Source organism: Pinus tabuliformis, chromosome 3_1 (assembly GCF_031772625.1).
Source record: "Pinus tabuliformis cultivar Carrire ecotype Pingquan chromosome 3_1, CPIR1, whole genome shotgun sequence".
In the NCBI taxonomy this organism is placed as follows: Eukaryota; Viridiplantae; Streptophyta; class Pinopsida; order Pinales; family Pinaceae; genus Pinus; species Pinus tabuliformis.
The window spans coordinates 906,956,395-906,977,944 of record NC_142301.1 but is presented as its reverse complement, the minus strand read 5'-3'; the positions used below and the strand labels follow the sequence as shown (position 1 = coordinate 906,977,944).

The 21,550-nt window shown below is 39.5% G+C and overlaps 1 protein-coding gene across 5 annotated transcripts in view; it reads left to right on the top strand.

Moving 5' to 3' along the window:
• LOC149190588 (DNA ligase 1-like) overlaps window positions 1-21,550 on the top strand; it is a 309,510-nt gene that overhangs the window by 1,362 nt on the left and 286,598 nt on the right. For all 5 annotated transcript variants that reach the window (XR_016256001.1, XR_016256000.1, XM_089412213.1 and 2 more), the window contains exon 2: window positions 3,919-4,035. Coding sequence is in view for 3 of the 5 variants with exons in the window: in XM_089412213.1 (XP_089268339.1) it covers window positions 3,919-4,035 (117 nt within the window). In the remaining 2 variants the exon portion in view is untranslated. The remainder of the gene's footprint in view (window positions 1-3,918; window positions 4,036-21,550) is intronic.

Genomic DNA, 21,550 nt, shown 5'->3' with positions numbered 1-21,550 from the left:
GCCGGCCCCGGGGCAAGGCCTTCCATCAATATGGCCGTTTTTATTTGAATTGATGATGTCAAAAGTTGCCAAGTTTGAAGAATTATGTTTACTTAAGAAAAGTGTAACATCTACCCTTGGGAGCACTTGTCTGTGTCCACTGCCCTTTTATGTCCACTCCATCATTCGAATAACGGCTTATATAAATACTATGTAGACTTAAGATTACTACGTTAACTTAAAGGAATTGTTTTCCATGCATACATATCATATCATTCGGGGAAATGGTAGCAATGCAACATGCTCATCGTGTCCTTAAACAATTAATTCATTTTCCTCAATTTAGATTTAACAACGACGAGCATTGCCTACATGTCATAAGACTGAATAACCTTCAGATGCATAGTACTTGTCAAAGGACTTGGAATGACACCTGTTACATTAGATTGGTAAGACACTATTTTTAGGGGAGGGTGGTGTGTTGGCTTAGGAAGAAAGAACGAACAAATGAAATAAATCATACTAGTTTTCACAAATGACCAAATATGCTCGTAAATGCATATAGCAACACTAGCAATTAGGGATGCCTATGGCATCTTCCTTGAAAAGGAAATTCAAACAACAAGAATCTATACATTCAAATGACCGTAACAAAATAACAAACAAAGGGGTAAGCCCAAATAGGTAAACCTTATGAAGTAGAGACCAATCCATTAACAAAATGACAAACAAAGGGGTAAGCCTAAATAGTTAAACCTAGACAATGAAGTAGAGACCAATCTTGTGGAAGAGGAGATAAGATACTTTTATTAATGTCCAACAAATGGCCACAAAAGGTAGGTAAATGGAATTGAAAGATACAATCTATGTCATAGAAAGTGGGAGTGCAGGAGCAACTCCTATAGCCAGGTTTAACATCAATAGGAAAGATCCAAGAAACACACCATGAAGAAGATCTAAGAAAGAAAAGGGTTGAAACATGAGAACAAATTGAAAGGATACTATCTATGTAATAGAAAGTGGGAATGCAAGAGCCACTCCTATAACTAAGTTAATATCAATAGGAAAAGATTGAAGAAACAAGCCATAAAAAAGTTAGAAACTAGTCCAAGAAAGAAAAAGAAGGATTGGTACATGAGAAAAAAAGAGTAGATAGGTAACATCTTCAACACAATATGATATCAAGTGTTTTTTTAACCAGAAATTGTGCCATGAAAGAAACTAGTACAAGAAAGAAAAAGAAGGATTGAGACATGAGAAAAAAGAGTACATAGGTAACACCTTCAACCCAATATGATGTCAAGTGTTTTTGTAACTAGAAGTTGAGGCCATGGAAGAAAAGAGAGATGGAAAAGAAGTATTTTGATTCTAGTACTCAATCTATGTGACAAGGTTGATGCACTGTTTGCGAAGGTCGTTGGAGAGTAACTTGGTTCGAGGGGCATCAATGGCATGATGCTGGAGGGATCTTAGGGTGAGCTCTAGAATGATGATCCACTAATTCTGCCACTCAAGGAAGAAGAATCTCCCTTTTTACAAAGAAGGTTGGTTGAATCACAAGTGAAGGCCAAGGAAAGAAAGAGATCCTAATATACATCCTAATTTTTTAAATTTAATTATTTTTCCTAGCTTTCAAAGCTTGGGAATAACCCCCAAGTACTTCCCTTCATTTCAAGGATGGTAAAAAGGGTAAAGCTTGAAATCTTCAGGGCACAAGGCCAATCAACAATAGGGTTTGAAGGCACTACAACAATATACTCATTAAGAGCTCAACATGCCACTTGTGGTAATTGAACTTGAGTGGGGAGGATAACAATCACTCCTCCCAACTAATTGAGCTAGACCCATTTGAGATCTCATTGTTTGAGTTATGTACAATACTTAACTAGTTGTTTCACCTTTATATAACTTTTAAAAGCAACACAACATCCATAGTAGAATTTGTCCTTCTCTACCTAGAAGACGTAATTTGGATTTCTCTTGTAGAGAATGAGATAGCTCATTCTCGAAGCATTTACAAGGCTTAACTAGTTGTTCCACCTTTATATAGCTTTTAAATGCAATGTAACATACTAAAATTTGCCTTTGTATAACTAGAATATGTAATTTGGGTTTCTCTTTTAGAGAAAGAGAAAGCTCATTCTTTGAGCTATGTACAAGACTTAACTAGTTGTTCCACCTTTATATAGCTTTTAAATGAAATGTAACATACTTAGTAAAATTTGATCTTGTAACTAGAAGATGTAATTTAGTACAATAAAATATTCAATTTTAGTTCATTTGTTTTAAATTTTATATGTTTGTACAAAGTAACTTGTATTAACTTTAGTGTGAAGCAGTCCCAATTCTAGCAAAATGATGACATTATTTTATATCCATCTATTTTAAGGCCCAATTTCCACTTGCTTTTCCAATTTATTATTTAGAGTAAAAATTCTTCTATAATACAATACTTTTGAAAAAAACTAAATATTAAAATATCAAATATTTTAATATTTTAGTCCATTTTGTTGAGATTTATCATCAGTAAAAATGGAGGTAGAGACTCTAATATTTATCTTCATCAAGCAATTGATTGGATGAACTCCCAACTATCATAAATAGGAACTAGAAGTAAGAAATGAGAAGAAATGAATAACTTCAAGCAGAAATGACACATATCTATTAGCAATGAGAACTTAAGGTAGGCTTACTAGGAAAATGCAAAAAATTATGGGATTTCTTGGAAACAATCTTTAGGAATATGAAGAAAAAGTTGAAATAAAAACTATCATCTATATATCAAATAGATGATTTCATTTAGATATGCACCAATAAAACATGATTCATAACTTGGATGTCAATGGATAGGGGAAAATATTTTCTCATGGTAGGTAATGGATTTTGCCCTTAATGTGTAATGAAATGTGTTGTTTCATTTGTTTTGGGTTTTGGATGCTTTAAAAATGTTGGTTTAGGGTAGTGGGTTCTTCTAGTGTACCAGTGGGCTTTTTTCTCTCTCCCTTTTTAACTAAAAATGCAAGAGTCTTTAAAAAGTGCTAGTTGTTTTTAAAAGTTTATGAGATTGGCCGAATTGTTGAGTTGCTTTTAAGTTTTAACATTGTAAAAATATGATGGAGGTTGCTTTTTAGATTTCAAAGGAATTTCAAAAATTAAAATTGCAATAGGATATGTTTGAAATGGTTTTTGGGATTCGTTGCTATTATATCCCTTTTTTTAAAGGGAAGATTTGTGGGATTTTCCCCTCTTTCTCGGAATATCTAAAGGGAGAATTTTGTGAATTGCTTGGTGCAAGAACCACTGGCAATCCTAAGGGACTTGATTAGATTAGGTATTGTGACCTTGTTGGCAACATGCCCTTGGTGGATTGTCCAGTTGATTGAGCTAACCCTTGGGGTTATCATTGCTATCATATCTTTGGAGATTTATTAGAAAATCACTTTCTACAAGCAATTTAGTTATGATAATGTTTAGACAATTTGGATTTAATCATCCATCTTTGGGAATACCTCATAATCTATGTTTAATAAATCTAATATTTCTAAGATATTATATCTCCCGTTTTGGGTCAAGAATTGGTGAAAAGTGGATTTGGATGTTTCAACTTTGCATTGGTCAATACATTCAATAAGATGCTCTCATATTCTCATTGTTTGCTCTTAACTATCTTAAAAATGGGTGAGTTTTAATTTTGGCGATTAATATTTTTTGGTTATATGAATAAATAGATTATTGTTTGAAGTTCGACATTAGAGGATAGCAATCCGATTTAGTCAATTTATATATTGTAAGAATTGGTCCTTAAATTTTGCTCATTTTATGCTCGTATACTTCCTTTCTAATTTGATGTATTCTTTGAGTTAGTACTTAGCATTCTTGCTTAATAGTTTTGATTATTTATGGAGATAAACACAATTTTTCATTTTCAATTCTATGCAGTCCTTGGGTGACTTGGGTCTTGTTGCAAAGGCAAGTCGTTCAACTCAGAGGTTGATGGTCAAGCCAACTCCTTTAACTTGTGTAAAGGTTCTTGAATGCTTTCGTTTCATTGCTAAGGTACATGGCTCTGTCATTATAACATTTCACTAATGGCATGATTAGGTTCAATCATTATGCTTGAATAATTTGTTTTTATTAAGATCATTTTAAGGCATTAGCATTTTTGTGTTTAATACAATATCTATATCTTGATATTCATTTACTTGAGATGGTCTATGTAGGGGTTATTCTTGTGGTTATACTTTGCTATTTGTCATTTTTAATTCCCTAATGTTTAGCTAGACAACAATGTTTACAAGAATGTTTATTAATGGCCTTTTTTGTGCACAAATTTTGGGCATTAGGATCCTCTTAGGAAATACAATTTATCCTACTCTTTAGCCCAAAAGTAAGAGTGAGTGCTGGTATTTTGTTGGCGCCATGCAAATATTTGTAAACAACTTACTCACATGTACATGTCCTACACTCTTCGGAATTGAACATGTGGCCTATGAGGAATGTTGCAACTCATACTGTATGAGGTTCTACATTGTGACTTTTATCAAATTGATGGAGTTTGTTGTTGGTACCTTGGAGGTTTTGATGGACTTGGGGGATTTACAACTTCATGGAGTTTCTTCTTTTCTTGGCTTTTGATCATTTGATGGTGACATCTTGGTGTACTATCTTCTCTCCTCTTCTTGGTGGATGGTTATATTGTTGAAGAATCTAGGGCAAACATAAATTAGAGTAATTCTTCTTAACATCATAACAATTTATGAAATATTTATACAATTTATCTTAGCTTGATCTTCCTTTCATTATTAGTGTGTTTGTTTACTTCATCAAACAACTACCAAAAACAAAAGAGACAAGAACACAAAGTATTTGGCTTTTTGCCAAGGCCAAAACCTCTCCCTCTTGGAGAGGAAAACTCACACAAAATTCTTCTTATAGAGATTCCAATTGACAAATACCAAGATAATGACCCTTGACACATTTTGCCACTCTAAGACCAAGACATCAATCCTCTTCTCTGTGACTATCACTACTGAGATCATTATCACTATAGCTGCTGTTCTGAGGCCATCACATTTGCATCACTGCTGCACATTCACTGAGGTCATCCTTATATCTCCTTCACCAAGATCATCATTATAACAACGAGATCTTAATGAGAGCTAAGCCTTGATATAGATCAGGACCTTGTCTTTATCATAATCATGATTATAAACTTGTCTTCATAAGATCATTACTTCACTGAGATCTTGACTGTAATTCCTATTAGGATCATGGTTCAATCAAGACAGAGTGTGACATTACACTCATCATAATTGTATGCTGAGACTGTGTGTATTCATGGGATCACTGAGATACATACATAGATAGATCCACTGAGACTATGTATGCCAAGATCATAGTAGTCACTGTCATATTCCTTTTAACATAACTATGTCGAGAATATATGAATGCTAAGACAGTGTTAGTGATCGTGACATTACCTTCACCAACATCGTAACCAAGTTTATTATTGCTCTTGAGATCCATTAAGGATAAGCACCGAGACTATAATGCTTGCTGGTCTTTCTCATTATATCAAGTTTTTGATTCTCCTCTCGCATAGATGTCATCATGATACCTTCGAATATGCTGGGATGCACCAAGATCCTTATCATTTTATTTGTGCTGAGACTGTAACCTTTAATTCACAGGTATGTCGAGAATTAGCACAAAACTCCTTGCGTCCTTTTGTCATGCGTTCCTTAGATCCCCGAGATCATACGTGATGCCATTAGACTAGCTCGGGTTCTTCTGCTCCTTATACCCATCCAAGGTAGCAGTCAAACCCTAGTTCTGTCCCTCCTTTGATGCAGATCTCTGCTCCCATATTCACTCGAAATTTTAGAGATAAATTGCGAGTTCTTCTTGTGCGATTTGCGCTGACTCTAAGGGTGTATTTATAGTAATTTGTGCTCCTATTTGAGCTGATGTGTACTTGTGAATCGACATGTCTTTCACTTGAGCCGACATGTCATTTAAACACATTTAATTCAATATTTGAAGCCAACATGAGGTTCTCTTTCTTGATTTGCTGGTTGCCTTCTTTGTGTTTGCTAATGGAGGATTGTTCTTGGTCTTGGAGGGCAACTACACACTTGTATGCATTTTTCATAGGCTCATGTAGAGCTTCTTTATACATGACATGACTCTTTGACATATAAATAAAATCCTAAAGACATCAAGAAGAAGTCTTTTACCTAATGACATTTCTTTCTCATGAAACCCATGTAGCAAGGCATACAAAAAATAATTTATTTTCTTTTATTACATCATTTACAAAGATCATGTCATAATGAAGGCCGAACCTAGTTACACTTTCTTCAACATATATCATGGTTAGTTTCGTGTCTTGCTTGATGGATCACTTTTTTAACACATGGGTTCTTGTTATTTAATGTGTTATCTTCTTCTTGGAGTATCTTAATGATTTGGTGTGTTGAGGTTATGATGTTGGTTTGTTAGTAAGAGGGGGTGTTATGCATGGTTATTATCTTGGATATGTGATGGGGTTATATCTGCTAATTGGATGGGGTTAGTACTTTCTTATGTCATATTCTTTTATGATGTTGATGTGATGGGGCGATTAATGTTTGACTTGGTGGGATTTTCCAAGGTGTGATATAACTTAATATTGTGACATGTTCTAGACATCACCAAGGGGAAATGTAAAATCCCCTTTCTAGACAAACAACTCAACCAGTATCCCCAAAACAAAATATCACAACAAATAAATTGAACTATTATAACATATCTGTTTATTAAGACCACTGTAAAGTCCCTTCTTGCTAAACGAATAACTCAACCATCATACCACAACAAACAAACTCTACCGATATATTCTAATCTGATTTATTAATTTGACTTGGAATTACATGTTGGAGTAGCTTTTTGAGTTACAAAAATAGATTTCTGGAAGCCCATAAATAGCCATGGCTAATTAATTTGGTTTGGAATTACTTGCTGGAGCAGCCTTTTGAATTCAAAAAATAGATTTCTGGAAACCAATAAATAACCATGGCTAATGGCATGATTTGTTGGGAAAATAGGAGATGATGACAGTGTTGAAATGTCTACTTACACTATTGTAAATTACTATATTGGAGCAACTTTGATGGTTGGTTCGACCCTCCCTTCTCAGACCATGACCCAACAAGTGTTGGCTCGAACTACTGTGAAAAAATGGTGCTGGATAGGGCAACAAAAATTTGGGTTGAAGCTACCTATAAAAAAATATTGTCAACTTGTTGATAATTATTGGTACGACGTCCTCAAGTGATCCCACGGTCTGTTAATGAGAGACTTGGCCCCCCCCCCCATGAACTGTGAATGGGAAATACAACCTCTAAAATCCCACTATCTCTAGTTGTATCCATGACTTGACAATGCGGTGAATATTTAGCAATAAATATCAACGAAATATTTCAGTGATCTTTTCTTCTGATCAACTAAGGTGGATTTGTTTCTCCAATGAAGCTAATTCGCTCAATGGTTTTACCCTTAGCACTCCAAAGCCACAAGAACTTTCCAATTCAATATGAGGAAAATGATTATGCATGCTGAAAGAGTGAGCTCCAGTCTCATATCATCAGAATACCATGGGCCATCAAAATACCATGGGTCTCTCTTTTATAATTTTTTTTTGTTTGTTGGTTATTTCTTGGAGTGATCATTTATAGAGGGACATTATATTCTCCCTTCTCGAGATTGCTTGCCCTCAAGCAACAAAAAACTAGGAAGCTACAAATTCTGCCCTCTTTCCTACATAACATCCTCTACTGGTAAGTCTTTCCACTTGATAAGATATTCTCGGATCACTTTGCTCCTCAATTTCCTTTCCATGACTTCAAAATATCCTCAGGGATCAATACCAGCTACCCTTCCTCATTTAGTGGGCTACCTTTGATGAAGTAATAACCTATTGTCCTAGTGCCTTCTTGGGGCATGATACATGAAAAACATTTGAATCTTGCTCCCCTTTGGCAGTTCAAGCTTGTAAGCTACTTCCCCAACTCTCCTAATTACTCTTTAATGACCATAAAAGCATGGTTTCAATTTTTTTGTACCGCTTTTCTTTAGAGAAAATTGTTTGTATGGTTACAATCTCAAGAAACCTAAGTCTCCTACCTCAAAATTGTGCTCAACCCTTTGGTTGTTTGCATACATCTGCTGTTGGTTCTGTGTAGCTTGCAAGTTTTCCTTCAGGATCTCAAGGATATCTTGGCTTTCCAATATCCAATCTTTGGCTTTGGTAGCCCTGCTATCTCCAAACGCCAAAATCCATAAATGTAGGAGCATTATAGCCATACAATCTCAAAATTGGGTCATACCAATGGACATTTGGTCAGTGATGTTGTAGCAATGTTCTCCTAGATGCAACCACTTAATCCAAGCCTTCTGCTTTTTTGACATGTAGTTATGCAAATGCCCCTTCAACCCATTTGTTCATAATCTTTGTCTGGCCATCTATTTGAGGGTGATAATTGTTACTAGAAGTCAACTTGGTGCTAACCAATCTAAACAACTCTTGCCAAAATGCATTGAGAAACTTGCCATCTCGATCATTGACAATGTACTTAGGTAGCTCATGGAGCCTAAACACCTCTCTAAGAAACAATTTTGCGCCTTGCGCTGCCTTATGCTATGATGAAATTGTGAAGAATGCACGGATTTGGTCAACCGATCAACAACTACATGAATTCAATCTTGGCCCTCCACCTTTGGTAGACTTATGATGGAATCCATCGACACACTCTCCTACTTTTGTTCTAAAATTGGCAAAGGTTGCAATAAACTTGCAGGATGAGTATACTCTGACTTGTTTTGCTGACAAGTCATATATGCCCTCACATGTTTCAACACATTGACCTAGAGGCCCTTCCATGAGAATCTGTTAAATTGGCAACTAGGGCCAAACTCCATGTGGGTCAGCTTATTTATGGTAGCTGATATTTTTATTGGATCCCTCTCGTCGAGAGGTGTAGGATTGATCCAAAGATCATCCGATTCTGATAAGTATTTATGGAGATATGAATTTATTTTGTTTATATAATTATTATCAAGCCGACCAGCTCTTACGTAGGCTCTAGAAGCCCAACCAACGTGTCTATTCAACCTCTACGTTTTTAGTATAAATAAGAGAGGATTTGGAGTCATTAGAGGACACACTCTTTAGGTGATCTCCTCTCCACGTCTTGGGTTTTTGGAGAAGAAGAGATACAAAGAGTATGATGCCCTAGCTACAAGTACGATGCCCTAATCCAGCAACTATACGCACAGTTAAGTGTGGAAGTGAAACGGTGTTTATACGCTGGACATATTACGCTGTTTATGGTTCATGATATATACGTGACATTGCTATGCTCTCTACACAGTCAACGTAATGCTGGACATTGATACGCAGTCAACGTAATAGAATAATATACGCTGGCCTAATAAGCCCTAGCCGCAGTCACAAATGAAATCAATTGTATATACGCTGCAATGGAAATAGAACTTGCCCTAATTATACACAGGGCAGAGATCCTTACACGCAGTTAGATTATGGAAAACATTATGTTGTAATAGGAGAAAATTCATACACTGTAATGAATTCATCTAGCTGCTATTATGGGAGACAATTCATATGCAAAAAGGGGTACATACAGCCGCAGATCATGAAGACTGTAATACGCATTTCGTGGATGTAATATGTTGTTCTAATTGGATGTGATACGCTCCTCATAATGGATGTGATTCACTGTTATACGCTGTCATAGAAGATAAGTTCACACAGCCATATATGATATGAGACACACAGTCATCGTGATGCCCTAATCACTAGAGAATCCTTTCACGCAATTAATATACATAGGGCAGAGACACGCAGTCAACGTGATACCCTAATCACTATCAAAGTGAGGTAGCCGCAGATCATACATGAAGGAGCCATAGACTCAGCATACCTGTGTATATCCTCGAATGAAGAAAGCAGGATGTATGTGATCTGGGCATAACTATCTCAGATAGATGTGGCATAAATAACTTCGGTTAAGGACGCAATGTATGAATCATCCTCGGTTTGTCAAAACTCAATAAAGATCACGTTGATAGCATCATAACAGTAATGTGGATTTACGCTAATTCAGTGAGTCTACATGATGGTGAAAATCCTTGGTGTCATACCTGTAGCAGCCCTATCACAATGAACAACAGTGATAGAATTATAATAAAGATTATGTTAGAAGTTATTGTCCTAGCATAACTCAGATCGATGATAGTCTGAGATCCTTGGTATACCAGTAAAAAGACTCAGTCTCAACATAATGAGAATGATAAACAGTCTCCGATCATGATGATGCACCGGCAACATGATGACGATTATTCATACTAGCAGGGGCAACATCTACACAGGCAGCATGGTGACGATGAGTCATACTAGCAGCAGCAGCATAATGACGATGATGTATGGGCAGCATAGTATGATGCAGCATGATGGTGCTACACGGTAAGGTGCAACAAATGGACAAGGTGCAACACTATGATAGGTGAAGAAGTCACCTTAGAGAATCAGTTGAAGCAATATGTCTTCAACTGATCTCTGTAGATATCATAAGTCAAAGTATTGACTTCTATTGTAAATGTACTCTCTCTCTCTTTCTCTGCTGAACTTTGAAGAACATAAAAGAAGAATTGATCAAGGGTTTCCCCACACATTGTGGGGTTTGTCCCTGGCTAGTGCCACATCTTGTGTCCTCTTGTCTTGGCATGTCTTCTGCGATTTATATTTATGTTCTATCTGCAGTTTATCTTAATGCTAATGTGATTGCTAAATGTGAAAATTTAAATAAATTGCTCTAGCATAGAACATACCATAACTTAACATGGTATCAGAGCTGAGGTGAAGACAATGCCCAAGCAAGAGTGAAAGAGCAATCACCGAAGACAGTTGGGACAAGACAGAAGGATCAATGGGTTCCTCATAATTCACCTAGGGTGAAGTCAAAGCAGAGAATGTTATCAGAATGGCGCAACGGAAGATTATGATGGTCCATCTTAGGATCACTTCATTGGGAAGTTCGGATCTAAGGGTGGAAGGAAAGGCGGATGCCTTGTTGAAATAAGTTCGGCCGTTATGCGAAGGAGTGTTCGAATGGCAGAGACACATCTCTTGATGAAGATAACAATCATTCTTGGGACATCTTCAATGATCAAAAGAATGACTGGTAATGCAGGGCATCAAGGAAATGGTCGACTCTTCCAGGAAAGCAAGGAACCCCAAAAATCTCTTTAATGTACCTGATCGAACCTGATGTCCATCTCGGAAATGGGAGTCAAAGGTTACAGGGTGGCACTTATCGATGAAAGGTATGTGTTTGAAAATAGATCTTTTAAAGATGTTTTGAGTTCAGGGTTGTATCAAGTTGCAGGAAGTCCACTAGGGACCATGTCCATTGACTCAACACTGGAGGTCTGTGAGTCAGATGGTGACTAGGATGCCTGAATTCAAAAAGAAGCATGAAGGTACATGTCTGAAATGTACCGAAGGAAAATATTATAAGGGGACCTTTCCCCTCATGCAGCAGGTTCACAGGTTTGGAACAACCCGAGGAGTTTGATGGAAGAAAGCCCTCTATGGCTTGAAGAAAAACACCTTGGGCATAGTATGAGAGGATTGATAGCTGTTTAATGCAGCTGAGATTCACTAGGAGTGAAACCGATCCAAACCATTACTCGAAGGTTGTGGATGATAAACCTCTCGTACCGGCACCTATGTCTGACAGGTGCAGACCCTCTCATTTATAGGAGACAGAGGGAGTTGGATTTTGAATGTGAGAAGATAAGCTGCAAGCTTGTGACTGCCTCGAGGATCTTAACTTTCAGAAGTTATATGGTAATGATGTCGGACCAGATTTGGGAAATGCCTTTGAGTTTCATAAACTCATTCACATTGATGTACTTGGAAAACCTTCGTCTGGACATATGGGATGCAGTTAGCATGGTGAGCTCATATTTGAGCCTCACTGTATTGGTGCCAAGAATCTTCTGAGATATCTTCAGGGCACAATCTCTCATGGATTGAGATACACTGGCGGAAATATGAAACCACATGATTATTCGAATGATGAGTGGGTAGGCAGTATGGAGGATCACTAGAGCACTTCCCAGTGCTGTTTCTCTTTGGAATCTGCCTCGATATCCTGGATGACCAGGAAGCAGAAGTCGGTGACTTTGAGCAGAATACATTGCTGATAGCATGGCCTTCTGTGAGGCAGTTTGGTTGTTGAAACTCTTCAGTGAGCTGTTTGTACACATGATGAATACCACTGTGATTCTCTGTGACAACTAGAGGTGGGATTCGATTATTGAGGAATCTCGTATTCGACAATTGCTCCAGCAGATAGACATCAAATACTGCCTTATTTGGGATATGGTAACTCGATGATCAAGGAGGCTCCATCGCATTAAGATGATGTACAGGACAAAGCCCTGAGGAAAGATCAAATTTGTGATTTTCCCGAACGACTTGGAGTCATCGAGAGACCTTTGTAAAAGGGTTTTGCATGTTGCATACATTGAGCTCTGGGAGCTCTGGGGGGCTTGCAGTTCTATTGGAGCAACATACGACCACAGGGTGACTCACCCTCCCCTGGTGGTGCGTACTGGAACAAGATGATTCGCTCTTTTGTGGGACAAGATGATGCGCTCTCTTGTGTAGCAGGATGATTAGTTCTCCTGTGAGGCCTGGATTGATGTGTTCTCCATGGCAATTGTAGCAGGATTGATGTGTTCTCCTGTGAGGCCTGGATTGATGTGTTCTCCATGGCGATTGTAGCAGGATTGATGTGTTCTCCTGTGAGGACAGGATTGATTAAGTTCTCCTGTCGAGGCATCCTACCCATGCAGTCTGGGACTAATGGGAAGTACCTCTCATCTGATCAATGAGTAGGGAAATGAAGTTAGGGACCATAGTAGTACCGATGGACGCATCGTTGTATCTACCGTACTCCCTACGCTAGGATGACCTCCATTGATCTGGGATCAATGATACTGGTCTGGGACCAGTGGTAGGAGTTGTACATACTATGATGCGGACTTCGGGTCGGCTGAGATTGGTCTGGGACCAGCGGTACATACTCCGAGACTGACTTTGTGTCAGTGCAGTACTGGTCTGGGACCAGTGAGAGTCGTACATACTATGATGCTGACTTTGGGTCGGTTGAGACTGGTCTGGGACCAGTGGTACGCACTCTGAGACTAACTTCGGGTTAGTGGAGAATGATATGACTCATTCTCGATCAATTCTTCTTCTTCATAGTTCAGCAGAGCTGAGCAGAGTAGAGCTACCAGAGCCAGCAGAGCTGAGCAGAGCAGAACTAGCAGAGCCAACAGAGCTGAGCAGAGCAGAGCTACCAGAGCCAGCGGAGCTGAGCAAAGCAGAGCTACCAGAGCCAGCAGAGCTGAGCAGAGTAGAGCTAGCAGAGCCAGCAAAGCTGAGCAAGCAGAGCCAGCAGAGCAGAGCTAGCAGAGCCAGCAGAGCTGAGCAGAGCAGAGCTACCAGAGCCAGCAAAGCTGAGCAGAGTTGGGCAGAACAGTGCAGGGCACTGATGGCAGAGATAGTACAGTCGGACTTATGGATGAATGAACGAAGTTCTCCCTAGTTGAGAGGGAGTGTTAAATTGGCAACTAGGGCCAAACTCCATGGGGGTCAGCTTATTTATGGCAGCTGATATTTTTATTGGATCCCTCTCGTCGAGAGGTGTAGGATTGATCCAAAGATCATCCGATTCTGATAAGTATTTATGGAGATATGAATTTATTTTGTTTATATAATTATTATCAAGCCGACCAGCTCTTACGTAAGCTCTAGAAGCCCAACCGACGTGTCTATTCAACCTCTACGTTTTTAGTATAAATAAGAGAGGATTTGGAGTCATTAGAGGACACACTCTTTAGGTGATCTCCTCTCCACGTCTTGGGTTTTTGGAGAAGAAGAGATACTAAAGAGTATGATGCCCTAGCTACAAGTACGATGCCCTAATCCAGCAACTATACACACAGTTAAGTGTGGAAGTGAAACGGTGTTTATACGCTGGACATATTACGCTGTTTATGGTTCATGATATATACGTGACATTGCTACGCTCTCTACACAGTCAACGTAATGCTGGACATTGATACGCAGTCAACGTAATAGAATAATATACGCTGGCCTAATAAGCCCTAGCCGTAGTCACAAATGAAATCAATTGTATATACGCTGCAATGGAAATAGAACTTGCCCTAATTATACACAGGGCAGAGATCCTTACACGCAGTTAGATTATGGAAGACATTATGTTGTAATAGGAGAAAATTCATACGCTGTAATGAATTCATCTAGCTGCTATTATGGGAGACAATTCATATGCAAAAAGGGGTACATACAGCCGCAGATCATGGAGACTGTAATACGCATTTCGTGGATGTAATACGCTGTTCTAATTGGATGTGATACGCTCTTCATAATGGATGTGATTCACTGTTATACGCTGTCATAGAAGATAAGTTCACGCAGTCATATATGATATGAGACACGCAGTCATCGTGATGCCCTAATCACTAGAGAATCCTTTCACGCAATTAATATACATAGGGCAGAGACACGCAGTCAACGTGATACCCTAATCACTATCAAAGTGAGGTAGCCGCAGATCATACGTGAAGGAGCCATAGACTCAGCATACCTGTGTATATCCTCGAATGAAGAAAGCAGGATGTATGTGATCTGGGCACAACTATCTCAGATAGATGTGGCATAAATAACTTCGGTTAAGGACACAGTGTATGAATCATCCTCGGTTTGTCAAAACTCAATAAAGATCACGTTGATAGCTTCATAACAGTAATGTGGATTTACGCTAATTCAGTGAGTCTACATGATGGTGAAAATCCTTGGTGGCATACCTGTAGCAGCCCTATCACAATGAACAACAGTGATAGAACTATAATAAAGATTATGTTAGAAGTTATTGTCCTAGCATAACTCAGATCGATGATAGTCTGAGATCCTTGGTATACCAGTAAAAAGACTCAGTCTCAACATAATGAGAATGATAAACAGTCTCCGATCATGATGATGCACCGACAGCATGATGACGATGATTCATACTAGCAGGGGCAACATCTACACAGGCAGCATGGTGACGATGAGTCATACTAGCAGCATCAGCATAATGACGATGATGTATGGGCAGCATAGTATGATGCAGCATGATGGTGCTACACGGTAAGGTGCAACAAATGGACAAGGTGCAGCACTATGATAGGTGAATAAGTCACCTTAGAGAATCAGTTGAAGCAATATGTCTTCAACTGATCTCTGTAGATATCATAAGTCAAAGTATTGACTTCTATTGTAAATGTACTCTCTCTCTCTTTCTCTGCTGAACTTTGAAGAACATAAAAGAAGAATTGATCAAGGGTTTCCCCACACATTGTGGGGTCTGTCCCTGGCTAGTGCCACATCTTGTGTCCTCTTGTCTTGGCATGTCTTCTGCGATTTATATTTATGTTCTATCTGCAGTTTATCTTAATGCTAATGTGATTGCTAAATGTGAAAATTTAAATAAATTGCTCTAGCATAGAACATACCATAACTTAACATAATCTCTCTCTAATATGCCTATAAGTTTTGATGTATACAGGGTGTCCTTTAAAAGGTGTATCATGACTTGCCCTCATAATCTTCTCCTTAAGTGTGGACTCAGGAACTAAATATATAAGATGATGTCATCCACCACTTTGTACCTGTCATCCTAAATGTGACCATCCATTAACTCATAAGCAAACTTATCCTTGGAATATTCCACTGGTAGGTGTGATTTCCAATCATTTGAAATCTCCATGACGGAACATGCTATTGCTTTCCTGGGAAGGGCATCAACACCAATATATTTCTTGCCCTTCATCATATATTCAATTTCAAAATCATAAACTTGTATCTTGCTTACCTACTTTTGTTGCCTCTCATTTAGGTCCTTCTATTCTGGGAAATACAATAAACTATTGTGGTCAGCCTTGACCACATATTTGCTACTGATCAAATATTGTTTGAACTTCACCAAAGCTTGCATAATGGCGAGCATCTCCTTGTCGTAGATGGAGTAGAGCCTCTTTGTTTCTTTAAGCTTTCGACTCAAAGTCTACTGGAGGCTATTCTACATCAAGATAGCTTTCGACACAAAGCGCAGAGTGAAATCAGGAAGTGCCAATATTGTACAAATGCTCATCACCTCCTTGAGCTTGTTGAATCCTTGTTGAGCTTCCTTTGTTCGCCTAAACGCCCCTTTCTTCCTAAGATTTGTTAAGGGTGCACTCAACTGTGAAAACCCCTTTAACAAAGCACCTATAATAGTTGCAAAAACCAAAGAATCTCCACATCTTTGCAAGGTTGCTAGGCGATGGCCATTCCAATATGGCTTGGCTTTTTCCCTCAATGTACTTGCAGCCCCTCCGCACTGATCACATGGCCTAAATATGGAAATCTTTGTCAGACCAAATTCACATTTGGATGCCTTGGTGTACAATCATTGCTCCCCTATAATACCCAATATCTCATCTAAATGCTTGAACTAATCCTCCCATGTTCTACTGTTATAAGGAGATCATCGATGAACCCCAACAAAAACTTCCATAATTGCTTGTTGACGATGTGATTCATGCAGGATTAGAAAGTAGTAGGTGCATTGGTCAACCCTAATGGCATGACCAAGAACTTGTAGTGCCCATAATGAAACTTGAAGGCAATGTTGTGAACATCTTGCTCCCTAACCCTGATTTGGTGATATCAAGATTGAAGGTCAATCTTTGAGAAGGATAGTGCCTCATGCAGCTTGTCCAACAACTTGTCGATCTTGGGAATGGGATACCTGTTTCTGATTGTTTTCTTATTTAGAGCCCGATAGTTAAATACACATTTTCGTAGTGCCATTCTTCTTCGGAACCAAGACTACTGGAGAAACTATTAGTCTAGAGCTATGTTTGATATATCCCATCTCTAACAACTCCTTGATTGCATTCTCTATCTCATCTTTGAACTTCTTCAGGTGCCTGTATGGAGTAGTTATTACAGGTTTGGGCCCTTCTTCTAACTCAGTGGTGTGCATGAAGCCTTTATTAGGAGGCCCCCCTGGAGGGATCTCTCCAAAAACTTGGTCATGTTTACTCAACCACAATGTCTACATGACAATGTTGGTTGCTATTTGAAGCTTTTTGTTTTGTATTCAGACACTTTGTTGCCCAAGATACATCACTTGTTAGGTCCCTATAATACTAGTGTATTCCCTTATTATTATTGTCATTGTACCCCTTATTGTTATTGTTGTTATTGTCATTTTACCCCTTATTGTTATTGTTGTGCCCATGTTGTTCCCATATTGTTATTATTGTGCCCCATAGAAGCCCACTATTGTTATTGTTGTGCCCTTGCATTATTATTTTTATGTCGGCTCTGATTATATTGTGACCCCTTAGACTCCTATAGATAGAAATGAGGTCTTGTCATTTGTATCATCCAAGAATCGTTCATTTGTGTAATGTAAAAGAGGTTTCCCCCTCAAAGAGGCTACGTTTTAAGTCGTTGATCTATCTCTTTCTGTTAATTTATGGTATGTTCTATGCTTAGCACAGTTTACTTCAATTCTTCTTATTAGCCACTGTTTAGCAATCACATAAAGTAAGCCAGGGACAAACCCCAATGCGGGGAAACCCTTTGATCAATTCTTCTTTAATCTTCAATAGTTCAACAGAGAGAAATAGTACAAATTCATAAATATGTAATTTTATGACAGCAGCAGTAAAACCTAACCAACAAAGTCAAATTTGGTCAAACAAGGTGAAATTGACCTTCAATATGTTTGGTCAATTTCTCGGTCATCTAATCCTTCAACAACAAGAAGAAGCAGCCCTCAAACAGCGTCAAAAACACAGTCAAACAATAATCAACTGTAATCAGCCTGCTACACTAAACTAGGGCAGTCAACTTTTGTCAAATTGGAGGTCAGAATGCCTCGGTTTTTGTGCCAGAATGTGCGGCATGCCTAGGAGAGGCAACCACACTAAAACTGCAGCCTTGAATTGCCCACGCTGGTCAATGTTGGTCAAAGAGATGACCTGCAGCTTCTACGTCCTCCAAACTACGTGTTTTTGCGTCTTCCTAATCACGTCTTTCTACGTCCTCCTTCTTTGCCTTTCAGCATCCTCCTTCTTCCCACGTGTGAGCTTCTCTTCCTTGTGTATAAACCCAATGCTAAGGAGAGAGAAGAATGAGTGAGATGAGATGATGAATAATGACTCAACCTCACTTGTTTTTGTATGATATGTTGCCGCTGGGCATGTGTGCCACACATTTAGCTGTTGGCCAACCTTGACAATTTGTCAAGTAAATACAAACAATTGACAATTTGTCAAATAAATACAAATAAATTCATATCTCCATAAATACATGTTGGAATCAGATGATCCTTAGATCAATCTTACACCTCTCAACGAGAGGAATCAAGGAAGATATCAGCTGCCATAAATAGGATGACCCACATGGACTTTGGCCCTAGTTGGCAATATTAACACCCTCTCAACTAGGGAGAACTCCATCTGCTAATCCGTTTGATCGTTGGTACTATTTTAGCCATAAAATGCACTGCCCTGCACTGCTCGACCCTGCTTGGCTCTGCTATGCTCTACTTTGCCTGGCTGAACTATGAAGAAGAAGAAATGATCGAGGATGTATCATACCATCCTCCACTGACCTGAAGTCAATCTCAGAGAGTGTGTCATACCACTCTCATTGATCCCAGATCAATGGAGGTCATCCTAGCATAGGGGGTACGGTAGATACAACAATGTGTCCATCGATAGTACTACTAATGGTCCCTAACCCAATTTCCCTACTCATTGATCAGATGAGAGGTACTTCCCATGAGTCCCAGACTTCACGGGTAGGATGCCTCGACAGGAGAACTAATCATTCTGTCCCAAAGTTGCCACGGGGTATCATAGGGGGAGGTTGAACCTTTCACCCTGTACATAGCGCACCAGTAGGGGAGGGTGAGTCACCCTGTGGTTGCATGTTGCTCCAAGAAGTACCCCAAGCCCCCCGGAGCTCCCAGAGCTCAATGTATACATCATACATGACCCTCATAAGAGGGTTTCTCAACAACACCAAGTTGTTCTCGGAAAGTCAAGAATTTGACCTTTCCTAGGGGCTTTGTCAAAATGTCGGCGACTTGCTCATCTGTACCGATATGTTGGAGCCTTATTGCTCCCCGTTGCACCATATCCCAGATATAGTGGTACCTGATATTGATATGCTTGGAGCGATCATGAAATACGAGATTCTCTGATAAATGAATCTCGCTCTGGTTGTCACACAGGATCACGGTACTATCCAATGTAAATCCAAATAGCTCACTGAAGAGCTTCCCCAACCAGACTGCCTCAAAGAGGCCATACTCGCAACAATGTACTCTGCCTAAACAGTGCTCAAAGCCACCGACTTCTGTTTCCTGCTCATCTAGGATATCGAGGTAGATCCCAAAGAGAAACAACACTCGGAAGTGCTCTTTTGGTCCACCACACTGCTTGCCCAATCAACATCAGTATATCCATGTAATTTCACATCTCCGGCAGTGTATCTCAACCCATGAGTGAAGGCATCTCAACAGATTCTTGGCACCAATCTAATGTGTGTGGTGAGGTTCAACCATATGTTGACTGCAAAACATATATCCGGACGGGAGTTCACTAAGAACATCAATGCTCCGATGAGTTGACGATACTTGGTAGCATTTTGTAAAACAGGTACGACAACACTACCGCTTAACTTCTTGAAGTCATGCTCCATAGGGGTAGTCACGGGCTTGCCGTCCACCATACCGAATCTCTCCAATATTTTCACCACATATTTTCCTTGAGATAGGAAAATCTCCCTTGGCTTTTGACAGACTTCCAGTCCTAGGAAATAGTACATTAGTCCTAGGTCCTTCATCTCAAACTCAAAAGCCAACTCCCTCTTACATTTGTGAAAGAGAGGGTCTGCACCTATCAGAAAGAGGTCGTAAACGTACAACACCAGTATGAGAGGTTTGTCATCTTCAACCTTAAAGTAAAGGTTAGGGTCGACTTCACTCCTAGTGAATCCTAGCTTCATCAAGTAGCTATCGATCCTCTCATACCACGCTCAGGGTGCTTGCTTCATCCCATAGAGGGCTTTCTTCAACCTGCACACATGAGATTCCTGATCATGAATCTCAAATCCTTTGGGTTGTTCCACATAGACTTCCTCTTTGATCGAACCATGCAAGAATGCAGTCTTGACATCCATCTGATGTAGGTTCCATCCTTGCGAAGCAGCAAGGGCTATGATTGAGCGGATGGTGGTGTATCAGGCAATAGGTGCAAATATCTCGTCATAGTTTATGCCTTCCTTCTGAGAGAAGCCACGAGTGACAAAACGAGCCTTGTACTTTTCAGCACTTAAATCAACTCCATGCTTTATCTTGTAAAGCCATTTCGAAGTGACAACTGCTTTGTCCTGGGGTCTGTGGACCACATCCCAGACATCGTTTTTCATGATGGACTCATATTCCTCAGTCATAGCATCCTTCCATACTTGATGCTTGACAACGTTTGCAAATGATGAAGGCTCATTTTGGATGATCGTGCTCATGATGGTCAAGTATCCCTGATACTTGGCCGGCTTTTTACTTTCTCGAAAAGTCCCTCTGGGTGCAATGTGTCCTTCGGCATCATCGAGTGTCCCCCTAAGCCATGAAGGCCTCTCCCTAGAAGAGGAAGGCTCTTGCGGAGGGGGATCAATAGGATCCATAGGTTCTTCCACATTGGGCATCGTCTTATCTTCCTTTTCATCCGGTTTCCTGGTGTCAGCTTTTTTAGATTTCCTTAGAGCAGGAAGATTGTCAACTTTGCTAAGAGCCATATCTTCGTCAAAGGTGACATGTAGTGGCCGTACTAAATAAAGAGCCATTACTGAACTGTGAAACTGTAAAGATTACTGAACTGTGAAACTGTAAAGATTACTGAACTGTTTGAAATGGTATTATTGATTTTATGAAGTACTTACCTGGCCTGCTACGACTGTTGCGGTGAGGGTGCTTCAGAACTGCTCCAGCGCTCTCATTATCGAATGACCAAAAAACCACCCAGCCAAACCGAATATACCTAGATACTCGATCCAGTATGCTTCTCAACCGATGCATACCGTTCCCCCGTGCCCAGAAACTTCCAAAACAAGCAAGGCTCAATAGTTTCGAATCATAACCAGTATGTATAAATTTCTCCTTCCTCCTCCAACAGCACCCGAATCAGTTTTTCCCACTCACAGCAAATAGCCTCTCAGGCAAAGAACCCGGACCCCTCTCTCCCTTTCGGCCTCTCCTTATGTACCATTTATTAGCGGTGGTTGCTCTCTCCACCTATGAGCCCACCGCTTCCCTTCTCAACGACACCTCTCAACATGCAGAGTCGTATCTTTTCTTAAGGATATTTTGACATGTGC